General features: G+C 41.9%; 1 protein-coding gene across 1 annotated transcript; it reads left to right on the forward strand.

Moving 5' to 3' along the window:
- The first annotated feature begins 242 nt into the window (after positions 1–242).
- On the forward strand, positions 243–13,870 carry LOC119798695 (myelin-oligodendrocyte glycoprotein-like). Its single transcript, XM_038308265.1, has 4 exons — positions 243–378; positions 13,214–13,574; positions 13,650–13,733; positions 13,812–13,870. Coding segments are annotated over exons 1-3 (426 nt in total). The 5' UTR covers positions 243–314; the 3' UTR covers positions 13,651–13,733; positions 13,812–13,870.
- The last annotated feature ends 402 nt before the right edge of the window (positions 13,871–14,272 follow it).

Genomic DNA, 14,272 nt, shown 5'->3' on the forward strand with positions numbered 1-14,272 from the left:
AACAAGTTCATTAGGAAACTCAGCAATATGAAAATGAAAATAGACATTGTTGATTTAGTGCAAAAGGAACCAGGAAGCAGTTTTTGAAACAGATTAAATTGTATAACAGGATAAAGTTTTTTGTCATGTGGTCCACACTCCTTACCAGTTGGTGGCGGTAATGCTCACCTAACGGTTTTGCCAACCGCAATAAATATTTAACAAGAAGAAGACGAAAAAAGAAAAAAAAAAGCTTTTTTCTTTTTTTTTTGTGGTTTGCTATATTATCAGGGAAGAGAAGAGTCTTTTCTTATTTCTCAACATGTGCTGCTGGGATGTGCACTTCTGTTCTCTGGGTGTCTGTCCTCTGCTTGTCTCTGTGCAGGACTGCTGTTAAAGGTAAACTGCTGCTGCTGGTTTCATCTTTGATAATGAATGAGTTCTGACTTTAGATGGTTTTAGAGTTTCTGGTTTAAGGATTTAAGTTTAACTTCAACTTGAACTAAATAGAGTTACACGTTTCTACATTAAAGTGACTCCTTATGTTTCCTTTGTAATGACGTATTTCAAACAAAGCCCGTGTTTAACTACCTCCATCTGCTCTCATTTGAAAATCTACAATAATGTAGATTATTGTAAATTATTAACTAATGGAATCATTATTCCATACCAGCTGTATCTGATTTATGAAATATCCAGCATTTAACTCTGGTTGGTTGAATTTTTGAAACATTTTTTAGGTTTATTTAAACTTGTGGGTGGAGAAAAGCTTAAAGCAGCATACGTGTCCTTATGTGGAGAAGCAGAGCAAATAGATTCCTTCCTGATTGAATCCTCTTATCCTGGTATTTTTACATATGAAAATAATCCTATTCAAATACTTCAACTTAAATGTGCTTCAGGGAGCCATAAGAAAATCCCAACCTACTGATGAGTTAAGAAAAATAAAAGTAAAAGAAGATGACACAGTTCAAAGTTTTCCTGCTGCTAGATTTGAATCTATAATTAAGGTTCTTAGCTTTGGGATTTTTCATTACCTTAAAGAAATTCACAAAGACTAAAAACCTACAGAGAAAAAAAATCAGATGTCAGTTGTTATTTTAATGTCTGTTAAAAATGTTTTGTGTTAATTAGAATAGTTTTCACTGAGAAAGGTTTTTAAATGAGATTCGGTCCAAATATAAAGTCATTCAGGCAGAATTTTCTCAGAGAAACTATCAGGATAAACCTGAGAATAAACAATAAAGAATAAATCTCATTGTCTTCATCACAAAATCAACAGATTGTTTTAAACAGATGCAGGAAGCATTAAGTCACGGTATGAACTATAGTATTGTTGAGTATTTTGCACACAAAGGATGAATTATATCCTGTAGAATCAAAATACAACGTCTTTGTGAGGCTGAACAGGAAATAAGACTTAATTTAATTACAGAAAGAGTCTTCTTTGGAATAGATGACTCTGGAAATAACCTTCCAGGCCCATAATCTTACTGCTGATTTATCAGATATCTACTAAATTTTTTACTGAAGTTTATGTACATAAACCTGTTTAAAACAGAAATGACACAAGCAAGTACAGTTTCTAATAATAATAATTGTTCTTTATTGATCTCACGTTGGAGAAATTAACTCTCTGCATTTAAGCTCTATGCCCTGACCACTAGGCCACCACTCCCCCTACATTCTACAAAGTAAAAAATTAGCTTAAATTAAACAAGATAACTTTAAAACTGTTTCCACTTCTCCTAACTGTGTTTGTGCAGACAGCAGAACAGATGCTGAGAGTTTTGTTCTAAATAAAAATGTCTGACACATTTATATCAACAGGAAGCTTAAACAGCTGAACAGCATCAGATCTGTCACAGGCTGACAGGTGCAAATGATTAAACCAGCTGTTATAATGTGTGACGCAAATTCCAAAACCCACAAAGACAAAAAAAAAAAGATCCTGCACTAGATCGATGCAGGATTTTTAAGGTCGATGACGTTTATTTTTAGTCTGTCTAACAGATATATGTGATGCAAATATTTTGGACCTGATTCCTTAAAGGGGTCATAGAATGATTATATGGGGTATTTGGTCCTTAAGGTCTCTGAATAGGGGGTGTAACATTGGTTGGGCTAAAAATGGCATATTTGCTGTTCTGTGTGTAATGCAAGCCTGGTTAAAAGCCCTAGAATGAAACAACAGGTTTTCCTCCTTTTATGGTATGTTCATGAACATTTAGACAAGCTGTGCGCTGATTGGTTGCTTTACAACGAGCGAAGCTGCTGACCAAAGATGCATCATAGAAACAAGCACTCACTCACTGAAACATCAAATTGTTGATATGGTAGGTAGGGGTGTAAATCACATCCATCATGGCGATTCGATTCAGTATCGATTTCCTGACCCAACGATTCGATTATTTTCGATACTTAAGAATACACCACGATTCGATTCGATTAATCGGTTAATTTTTTTTTTATTATTATTTTTTTTACACCTTACAGGCTAAACAAAGTTTCAAGTTTGAAATAAATCAATGAAAGCTGTAATATCATTATGCATTTTCTTTAGAAACCACAGCAAATAACAGAAGTAGAAAAGTTGCATCAAAAAATACTGCAAAAATACTGCACAATATCAGTGTAATGAGTTCAATGCAATACCTCGGCTCCAGAGAAACTGTCCAACATATTTTTTAGAATGTAATAAATATACTCAGGAAAGAGAGATGTTGTGTAGAGAGTTAGACAGGAATAAAAATAAACTAGATATAAGGGAATTGTTTCAAAGGTCATCTGGGGATGTAGTTTTTGGTAGTATTTTTAATTTTCTAAGAAGAACGGGTATTTTAGGGAGAATATAATAGTTTGTCTGGTCCATACTCCATTCTGGAAGGTGGCGGTAATGCACCTATAAGTTGTTTGCCAACCGCCATTAAAAAAAAGAAGAAGAAGAAGGCTCCAGATTGTCGACGTCCCCGCCCCCTTGAGAGACGCTCCGCTGCTCCTCTCCCAGATTGTAGCTGACCGCAAACAGTGCACCAGACAGGAGGCCGGCTTGTTTTGTTTTTATAACCGAAATTGCGGAAAACAACTCGTGAAGTTTGACCCGCTAGAAGAGCGAGGTGTGCGAGAACGCTGGGACCCTTTTTCCAGCTGAATCTCCGCTCTTTTTGCCCTCATGTCCCTTCGTCGTCGGACTAAACTCGTCCCCACTTCCTCATCGCCTCGGCCGTATCTAGACCAACAGTGTGTAGCTCAGACCACGCTTCAATACTGAGCATAATTTAAAAATGTCTGTGTGAAGCTTGCTGCAACAAACTGCTGTAAGAGTATAACCAGGAAGCGCGGTAGGAGGGCAAAATAGGTTTAGCGGCACTGCAGCACGGGAGGGAGAATTACGCCCAGGAGCAAATGGATAAAAATAGACCGGAGGGAAAAAAAAAACATTCATCGATTACCTTGCGGACGTGTCGATGCATCGGATCGTCACCTTTTGGATCGATGCATCGATACAAAACGATTATTATTTACACCCCTAATGGTAGGGTGACCAGACGTCCTCTTTTTCCCGGGCATGTCCTACTATTTAAACCTTAAAAAAAATGTCTGGTGGGGAATTTCAAAATCGTGTAGCATGTAGTCGAAACGGAGCTAGCAGGGGACAGAGCGACTATCAGAGGGCACACAGGTCTTAATTTAAATGAAAAAGAAACATTAATAAATCAAACTAAGCATTCTAAATAGATACTAAATGTAGGGAGCAGCTTTGTGCTTCAGATGATCTGTTGGCATGGCTGCTGAATGTGTTCATGAATCAGTGAACGCATGAACGTATCAACTATGGCTGCAACTAATGATTGTTTTGCAAATCGCTTCATCTATCGATTATTTTTTCAATTAATCAGATAGAAAAAGTTTCCTTAAAGAAGACTCGTACTCGTCGTCTCCCGCTTTATCAGGAACCGGGTCGCGGGGGCAGCAGACTAAGCAGAGACTCCCAGACTTCCCTCTCCGCAGACACCTCCTCCAGCTCTGCTGGGGGAAGCCCTAGGCGCTCCCAGGACAGCCGAGAGACATAGTCTCTCCAGGGTGTCCTGGGTCGTCCCCTGGGCCTCCCCCCGGTGGGACATGCCTGGAACACCTCCCGAGGGAGGCGTCCAGGGGGCATCCGAAGAAGATGTCCGAGCCACCTCAACTGACTCCTCTCGATGTGGAGGAGAACCGGCTCTACACTGAGCCTCTCCCGAATGACCGAGCTCCTCACCCTATCTCTAAGGGAGAACCCAGCCACCCTGCGGAGGAAGCTCATTTCAGCCGCTTGTATCCGGGATCTCGTTCTTTCGGTCATGATCCAAATTTCATGACCATAGGTGAGGGTAGGAACGTAGACCGAACGGTAAATTGAGAGCTTTGCCTTTTCGCTCAGCTCTCTCTTCACCGGGACAGACCGGTGCAGCGTCCGCATTATTGCAGCAGCCGCACCGATCCGTCTATCGATCTCCCGCTCCATTCTTCCCTCACTCGTGAACAGGACCCCAAGATACTTGAACTCCTCCACTTGAGGCAGGGACTCTCCTCCAACCTGAAGGGGACAAGCCACCTTTTTCCGGTCGAGAACCATGGCCTCGGACTTGGAGGAGCTGATTCTCATCCCGGCCGTTTCCCACTCGGCTGCGAACCGCCCCAGCGCTCGCTGTAGGTCTTGGCAGGAGGGAGCCAGCAGAACTACATCATCCGCAAAAAGCAGGGACGAGATCCGCTGGTCCCCGAACCAGACCCCCTCCGGTCCTTGGCTGCGCCTAGAAATCCTGTCCATAAAAGTTATGAACAGGACGGGTGACAGAGGGCAGCCCTGTCGGAGTCCAACATGCACCGGGAACAGGTCCGACTTAATGCCGGCAATGCGAACCAGACTCCTGCTCCGATTGTACAGAGAACGGATGGCCCCTAATAAAGGGCCCCCGACTCCATACTCCTGGAGCACCCCCCACAGGGCAGCACGAGGGACACGGTCGAATGCCTTCTCCAAGTCCACAAAACACATGTGGACTGGTTGGGCAAACTCCCAAGAACCCTCAAGCACCCTGCAAAGGGTGTAGAGCTGGTCCACTGTTCCACGGCCAGGACGAAAACCTTAAAGAAGAAATCCTTAAAGAAGACTTTCTGCTAAATTAAACCAGGTTAAGCTAAAACTTTTCCACATGAGGAGTTTTGGATGGAGAATATTGATGGATGAAAAATAATTTTATCTTAAATATATTCTTTTTTTTTTTACAATTTTGATATACCGTAAATTCTCTAATATTGGCCTGTATTCCAATAGCGGCCGGGTCTCTAATAATGGCCGGTCTCGCTGTCAGAGGAGGTAAATAATGGCCGGTCTCTAATACAGGCCGGGGCTATAAACGTTTTTTCTGGGCATACCTCAACATTATACTTGTGGTAGTAACATACAAGTACCACAGCCCTGCGCAGCTGGACGACAAGCCCTGCTGCTGCCCGTCTGCGCGAGGAAGAGAACAGACACGCAGCAGAACATGATGAGGAGCGCGAGTGATGAGGAGAATAAAGGGAGAGATGAAGAGGAGGAGGAAACTGAGGAGGAGAATTAAACAGAATTGGAGGATTTTTATATATTTTTTTTACTTCAAACCAAGCGAGACATGGTAACTGTACTTTTTCAATAAATGAACCTAGTGTTTTATAGGTTCAAATAGACACAAAATCTCATTTTTATTCATTCCACTGGTAGTCTGTTTTGCTCAAATAGCAATAGAGGCCTGTCTCTAATACTGGCCTCTATCCAATAAAGGCCTGGACCGCGATGCACTTGAGTGAAATAAAGGCCCGGGCCTATATTAGAGAATTTACGGTAATTGCTGCTCTAAGTGGGTTGCTCTTTCAGCTAAAAGCATGTTTAAGATTCTCTCTACTCCAGTAAACGATTCATTGATTACTAAATTAGTTGACGATTATTTCAATAATTCCATTAATCACGATTAGTCCAGTTAATTGTTTCACCCGTTGTATCAATCTATACAAAAAGAAAATATCCAAATATATCGGCCCATCGATGTACCGTCTGTCACTTCCTGGCAGATTGTCTCCATGTTCTGGACTTTCCCTGCTTCATTTTTGCCATTACGTCATGTTGTTACCAACATGTATAGAAATAATGAGCCACATTTAGAAAGGAAGCAGTTGAAAGTTGAGATCATTCGTCTTCAGAAACTTTAGTACTCTAAGAAACTATTTATTCTTAGTTAATTGATTGCGTTGCTGCAGGTAGACCGGAGAAGAGCTCACATATAAGCAAAAGAGTAGAGCTTCCTGTTATTTTGTGGCTGACTGAAAATATCTGATCTTTTTGTATCTGATCGTTTGATATAGTTGCATAGCAGAATTTGTTACTGGCTCCCCTCTTAAAACTCTTTAAAGTCTGGAGCAAGAAATAATTGCTAGGACATTTTGTCACGGAAGTTTCTGACAAATAAAATAAAATATACATTTTGTGCAAACCTAAATTAGACCATTTATTTGCATCAATATTGTTACATCAGGCATTTCTATTTAATCTTTTATGCGTTTTCTGTTCCCTACATGTGTCTGGTTGTTTAAGTCAGGGTTTTCTAGAACAAAAATACCACACTGATGCAGGGGTCTAAAAAAAGTCACGTATCAAAAATTATAACTTAGCTTTAAAAGGTTAAAAGAGACCTGTGGTTGTGGTGCAGGGGTTCAGTGCGTGACCTGTATACAGAGGCTTTGGTCCGCGATGCAGCTGCGCAGGTTCGAGGGGCGGTCTGTGGACCTTTGCCACAGCTCTTCCCCTTGTCAATAATATATACACTACTAGTCTATAAAAAATGCATTTTAAGGGAGATTTTCAGCTCTTGTTTAACTTTTTTTTTTGTAGTCCCAGTTTGACCAGCATCATTTATGTCTTTCCATAATAACGTCTGTAAAGGCTGCATAGATTCACCTCAGCAGTCTAGAGCTCCAGAGTTAACCTGGCCAGACTGTCTGACTGACTCACATGGGGTGTATAAGGTGTAAAGTCAGCCTGGTTCGGTTCAGAACTCTGCGGTCTCAAACAGAGCTGACCAATCACGGCGTAGGAGGCGGGCCCATAATGCAGCAGCGCTTCTCTGTAACCATAACAGTCAAGATTGCATCTTCAATGGTGCAATCTTTTATTCATGTCTTTATTATATCCAGAAATATTTGTTTATATTGTTACATTTTCGAGCTGCTCAGCGACGCAGTGAGTAGCACTGCTGCATTGCAGCAAGAAGGTTCTGGGTTCAATTCCTGGCCCAGGGTCTTTCTGCATGGAGTTTGCATGTTCTCCCTGAGCATGCGTGGGTTCTCTCTGGGTACTCCGGCTTCCTCCCACAGTCCAAAAACATGACTGTTAGGTTGATTGGCTTCCCTAAATTGTCCTTAGGTGTGAGTGTGTGCATGAATGGTTGTTTGTCCTCTGTGTTGCCCTGTGATGGATTGGCGACCTGTTCAGGGTGTACCCTGCCTCTCGCCCGTTGACTGCTGGAGATAGGTACCAGCACCGCTCGTGACCCCACTCGGGACGGGCGTGTAAGATAATGGATCGATGTTTCATTTTCTAAAACTGCCGGCTGAAAGAGATTTCCTTTGTTTTAAAAATACTTTTTTACCTCACATCCGTAGTTCTCTGATTGGTTCTAAACAGTTTCCGCTGACTTTTAGTAGGTGTATTCTGATACTTTTTTTTTTTTTTTTGCGGCACTGAAGCCTTTTTTTTTCAATAGGCTGACAGGAAAGGGGTAAGAGAGAAGGAGAGAGACATGCAGCAAAGGACCATAGGTGAGATTTGAACCCGGGTCAGACGCGTCAACTCTAAGGCCTCCGTACCTGGGTCCTGCGAACTAACCACTATTTAATTTCTGATACCGATTTGGTTTGGGAGCTGAACGATTCTCACCCGATATAAGCACGTAACATATGTGCTTTTATTACTTATTTTGTAGTGTAGTGTAGGGATGGAATGGTTTATGAAAACCGTCCGAGCCGTTCGGTTCGACTGTCTCGGTTCGGTTCGCGTGTGTTGCGTTCGGTTCATGCGCTGCTCCTTTTTCTCATAGGTGAAGCGTTTACACTCCAGAGCAGAAGGTGGCGGTACTGCGACCAAAGCCAACCACCAGTAGTAAACAAGAAGAAGAAGAAGCGAAGCAGTGTAGCTGGGTGTAGCAGAAAAAAATCAGTTGTTGTGGAGAATTGTGTGGGTATGGCGAGTGGGAAAGAACAGGAGTTGGAAGACGCGCCAGCAGCACTTTATAGGTCTGCTGTATGGGACCGCTTTGCATTTAGAGTGACCTATGATGACGGCGGAAAGTAAGTTGTGGATAAAAACAGTGTACAAGCATTGTGCAACACGTTTTGTTTATGCTAACAGCAACATGACCAACATGTCAGGCTAACAATCAAAATATACCGAACCAAAAATCGTGACCACGAAACCGTGAACCGAACCGAACCGTGGATTTTGTGAACCGTTCCACCCCTAGTGTAGTGTAAGGCTTGATCAAGTACTATCACTTAAACAGAGAACATAGCTATGAGAACAACTTACCAATGTAAATCAGTGATTTTAGATACAGGCCAATATTATGCAATATTAGTGTTTTGGTTAATATCGGACCGATATTAGACATTGACACTGGATCAAGACATTCCTTTGGAATCAGGCTCTACCGGCACCTTTCCAGATTGATATATATGGTAAGGGTGGAACGGTTCACAAAATCCACGGTTCGGTTCGCTTCACAGTTTCATGGTTTCGTGGTCACAGTTTTCGGTTCGGTATATGTTGATTGTTAGGAAAGTCTATTATATATGCTGGCTGGGAGGTGCAAACCAACATTACAAAATCTAAAAAACTGTGTGTTTTAAGTTTAAAGTGTTTTTTAAATGTAAATTTGTTTTCTGAAAAAATACTTTGTTTTGGAACTTGTAAAAGTCTTTTAGATTCTGTAATGTTGGTTTGCACCTCCCGGCCACCATAGTTATGTCTTGTATAGTACAACAGGTGTTGCACAATGCTTGCACACTGTTTTTATCCACAACTTTCTTTCGGCCGTCATCGTAGGTCACTCTAAATGCAAAGTGGTCCCCTACAGCAGACCTATAAAGTGCTGCTGGCGCGTCTTCCAACTCCTGTTCTTTCCCATTCGCCATACCCACACAATTCTCCACAACAACTGATTTTTTTTCTGCTACACCCGGCTACGTTGCTTCATTTTTTCTTGTTTGCTACTGGTGGTTGGCTTTGGTCGCAGTACCGCCACCTTCTGCTCTGGAGTGTAAACGCTTCGCCTACGCAACACACTCGAATCGAACCGAGACAGTCGAACTGAACGGTTCGGACAGTTTTCATTAACCGTTCCATCCCTGATATATGGCCATGATATACCTGGCCTGTGAAAGGTGAAGGGTTGAAGTTAGGAACAGGATGATAGAGCTACAGTGAGAGGTATCTAGATCAACTCAGGCTTTGTAACAGTGAAACCACACGATATGCAAGATATTTACCCCAGAACTATTGTTACTTCTTTCACTTTTTGAAAAGGGGCCCTGCTTTTAAGAATCAAACTAACAGCGATCTGGGTAAGGTGGCAAAATTAGTTCGATTTTTAGGGGCTTTATTTTGAAATTCCTCATCTGATGTTAATGAACTATGTTGAGAAAGATCCTCCTCAATTAAAATGAATCACTGGGAACTGTTTTATTTGAATGATTATGGAAACTATGAGGTTAATAAATAAACGTTTTAAAATAGGGAACACATGACATAAAACCGTGACAAAAAATAAAAAGATCATAAATATTTATTGGTATATTCACAGACCAAAGTAAACCAAACAAAAAAAAACTATATAAATATGTCTTAGAAGAGGAGAAATGATGATCTCAACTAATTTAATTAAACATGAACATAAAACCAAGTTAGTGCTACAGCTGTATTTATTTGTTTATGTGAATGCTGCATTCTAAGTCTAGCGCATACTTTAAGCAAGGTTTCTTACTTTAGAGCATACAGAACTAATTATGTTTTTCCAAACATTATAATTAATTTAGACTTTAAGTTAGACATTATATAACATTATAATGAAAATTGATAAGATTAAAATTGATCATGACTATGAGAAAACAAAACAAACTAGTTTTAAAAAGATTGTATATAACTCATAAATGATGATGTTCGTTGTGCAACATCTCAGCTGCACAACAAACATCATCCTGGTGACTGTCTTGTGATTCTGGTTTTCAGTGTGACTTGGTAAAAGAATGTGTGACTAAATGATCATAAATTATGTAAAGGTCAATAGATGACATTATTTTTAAAGTTAATTTCTTTCAGTTAATCCTTTCAATAGACCACTACAGATGAATTCCTCTCAGACTGATGATTTTTCTGCTTATGCGATATTTATGATCAGAATATCACATTAGACCAATAGGAAAAATAATCTGGATTAAAGTAATGGGCTTAATGGAAACAAAATATTTCCTCTTTTAGATTCTCGGAGTGAGGAAGTATCTGTATATTTATAAAAAAAATCAACTCAAATATTTTAACTGAAGATTTGACTGATTTAGGAGGAAACTCTAGTCTTTAATGGATCTGCTGTTGTTGGGGACACTCTAAAGGGACCTGGAGAAAAACAATTTAGACACTCTAAGATGTTCTTGTGTGCTATTTTAGTGATAAAAGAAAAAAAAAAAGTAGTTTTCACAGCTCCATTCTTCCCTCAGTCATGAACAGGACCCCAAGATACTTGAACTCCTTCATTGGAGGCAGGAACTCTACTCTAACCGGAAGGGGACATGCCACCTTTTTTGGGTAGAGAACCATGACCCCAGCTTTGGAGGAGCAGATTCTCATCCGGGCCGCTTCACATTTTGGTGAGAACCACTCCAGTGAATACTGTAGGTCTTGGCAGTAGGGAGCCAGCAGAACCATGTTATCCGCAAAAAGCAGGGACAAGATCAGCTGGTCCTCAAACTGGACCCCTCTGTCCCTTGGCTGGGCCTAGAAATCCTGGCCATAAATGCTGATGAAGATTCTCAGTCATCCAGGTCATAGTCATTCCCTAAAAATTCAAAAAATATCCACTGGACTTGGTTTCCAAGATTTGAAGACGTTTCGCCACCTCTCCAGGAAGCTTTCTCAATTCAAATGTCTGGATCCGCAGTGAGTTTGAGTCCTATATAGACAAAGCCTTGTATCGCTTGGAAACATGCAAATGGAAACCGATGAATGGACCCAAACCTGGCCATAAAGTTTATTAACAGGACCGGTGACATAAGGGCAGCATTGTCGGAGTCCTACCTGCACCGGTAAAAGGTCCGACAATGTTGGCAATGTGGACCAAACTCCTCTACTTGTATGGAGACCAGATGGCTCCTTGTAAAGAGTCCCTGACTCCGGTTTCCTGAAGCACCTCCCTACTCTGCAAGTTCAGAAACACTGTCCCGGACATCCACGCAATGTTGAAGAGGCGTGTCGGCCATGGCAGCCTGACAACATCCAGATCTTTAGGTACTCTGGGCGGTTCTCATCCACCCCTAAAGCTTTGCCACAGCAGAGTTTTCTGGCCACCTCCATGACTTCAGCCTGGGTGATAAACGAATCCAGCCTCTTGCACCTTGTCTCTTCTTCCATTGCGAAGCGTATCAGCCAGATTGGAGAGATCCTCAAAGTATTCCTTCCACTGTCCAACCTATTTCATGGTCAGCAGCTCCCTACTCCCACTGAAAGCAGTGTTAGCAAAGAACTGCTTTTCCCTCTGGAGGCACAGGACAGTGTACCAGAATTGCTTTGAGGCCAACTGAGGTCTGAGATTTTGCCTCTGCTACCGCCTGTGCAGCTGCATGCTTGACCTCACGATACCTGCTTTCTGCCTTGGTAGTCCCACTGGGCTCAATAAGACTCCTCCTTCAGCTCGACAACACCCCCTACTGCTTGGTTAAAGGATTGGTGTAGGATACAGACGGGTTGTTGCTATAATGTGGACACTGCACCGGTGGGTTGTGGTAAAGAGAGAGCTGAGCAAAAAAAGCAAAGCTGTAAATTCAACGGTCAGTCTTCCAACAGCGGCGCATGTATGACGTCATCCGTGCGCCGGACTGGAGTTGTGACGGGCAGCCCGGGCCCCAGGTGGCTACGCTCTACCCCTTATTCATTCGGCTAGCTAATCAATTCCGATTCCAATTCAATTCCATTTCCAGAGCTAGATCATCTGTGGTAGTAGCACTAGACATCTTCCAGGCATGTGAGTAAAAACTGGCAGCAGTTCAGTGGACAGGATGAAGGAATGGTAGCCGACACACACGGATGACGTCATACACACTCCGCTTTGTTTAAAAAAAAAGTAATAAATATAAAAAAATATAACCGCGGATGTCTGGGGGACAGTGATTCGCCTACATGTTCTGAATGCTGGCGTTCCATAAATGATAAATTATGAACAGTTTAGTTTGTGCCTTCAAGTCGTTGCCCATAGGAAGACATTACTTGAATATTACAAAACCAAATATCTTCAGAAGAGCTCCAAATGACATAAAACTCATATGGGCGAGTAGAACATGATGTAATAGCATAAAATCAAGAGTCCAAGGTAAAAAAAAAAAAACAGGGTTCCCCTTTAAGTGGGATACACCACACTTAAAAATGTGCACACATGAAAACCCCCGAGGGTCAGAGACTCTCCCACCACAGTCTCCTAAAATCCTGTGGGAAACACTGGAGCTGCGTTGTCTAAGGCAGTACGCAGAGAACCAGCAACCCCATCGACAAAATCTTCAACCTGTGAAGGGGAATAAACTAAGCTTTTGCACTCTGCAGCACTGCTCAGCGACACAGAGGAGAGAGAAAGTGAAACAGATTCTATAAAATGTATAACTGCACTATCTGATAATGATCTACTAAAATGTAACTTTCTTTTGGGGGAGGAGAACATTGTTAAAGTTATCCTGAAGGTTATTAGAAAGTGGTCAGAGAGGTCTCAGATAGATTAACTTTCTCTTATCGAGAGCAGTGAGGTGGGGTGACTCAGACATCTCTCTGATGCCCACTGGACGCCTCCTTCAGGAGTTGTGTCAAGTACTTCCCACCGAGAAGAGTCTGTTTGATGGCCGTGACGCACCTCAAGGAAACAAATGTTTGTTTTTGCTAAAGAATCCTGCTCTGACCTGTTTCCAGGTAACTATCAGCTGATTGCTCCATCTGAACCAATCATAGTGGGTCCTGGAGATGATGTCATCCTTCCATGTCGGGTGGATCCTCACTGGAATGCTGTGGAGAAGACTGTGGAGTGGTCCAGACCGGATCTGAAGGCCTCAGGCCCACAGAAGCGTGTGGAGTACGTGTACGTGCACCGGTTCAGGAAGATGGACAGAGACATGATGATGGAGACGTACATCCAGAGAACGTCTCTGTCAGGAAGGACTGAGACATGGAGACGTGTCTCTGAGGATCCACAACGTGAGCTTGGAGGATACCGGGAGGTTCAGATGTTTCATCCCAAACCTGAGCATAGAAGCAGAGGTTCTGCTGGTTGTTGGTGAGGAAACTGCTCCAAACTGCAGGTTGGTTTATTTGGTTCTGGAGAATCTAATGGATCCTGTTGATGTTTCAGACCCAGACTTTGTTAAAATGACGACAACAGAGACGTTTACTCAGAGAATCACTCCAGCCTTTCAGAATGAGACCGTCGGTAGCGGTGAGTATGCAGGTCCGAACAGAACCATCTCAGCCTGAATGTTTGCAGCACTTTAATCTGGACTCTATTGCATTTCAGGAGGGGTCAGGCTCCATGTTCTTTTACCCCTTTTCTTCATCTTCATCGTTTGCCTCGCTTCTGTTTTCATCTACATCGTCAGAAGAAGGAAATCAAACACAGGAAGTAGGTTGGGTTTATGTTCAGAGTTTCCTATTATTGGTTTAGCTCTATTCTTCCCTCCATTTTTATACATCATAGGGTCATACAGTGAGCGGAACACAGTCATTATTCTAAGGTGCTAAAAATACTTTGGTTCTACAGGAATGACGGATAACTTCCCTCTATTGAACTGATACAGTTTCCTGTCATGTCTTTTATTTATACTCTGCACACAAAATTATTATTCAACAAAAATAATGAACTTACATTAAAAAGGAATAAAATTCAGCACCAAAACTTCTACTTTTAGGAGGCCTGCTTATTTAATGGTGCCTTGTCAGTAAATACTATTTATTTATAGAAGGAGCTGCAGGGTAGAA

Source organism: Cyprinodon tularosa, unplaced genomic scaffold, assembly GCF_016077235.1.
Source record: "Cyprinodon tularosa strain WSP-4 unplaced genomic scaffold, ASM1607723v1 ctg633, whole genome shotgun sequence".
NCBI lineage: Eukaryota > Metazoa > Chordata > Actinopteri > Cyprinodontiformes > Cyprinodontidae > Cyprinodon > Cyprinodon tularosa.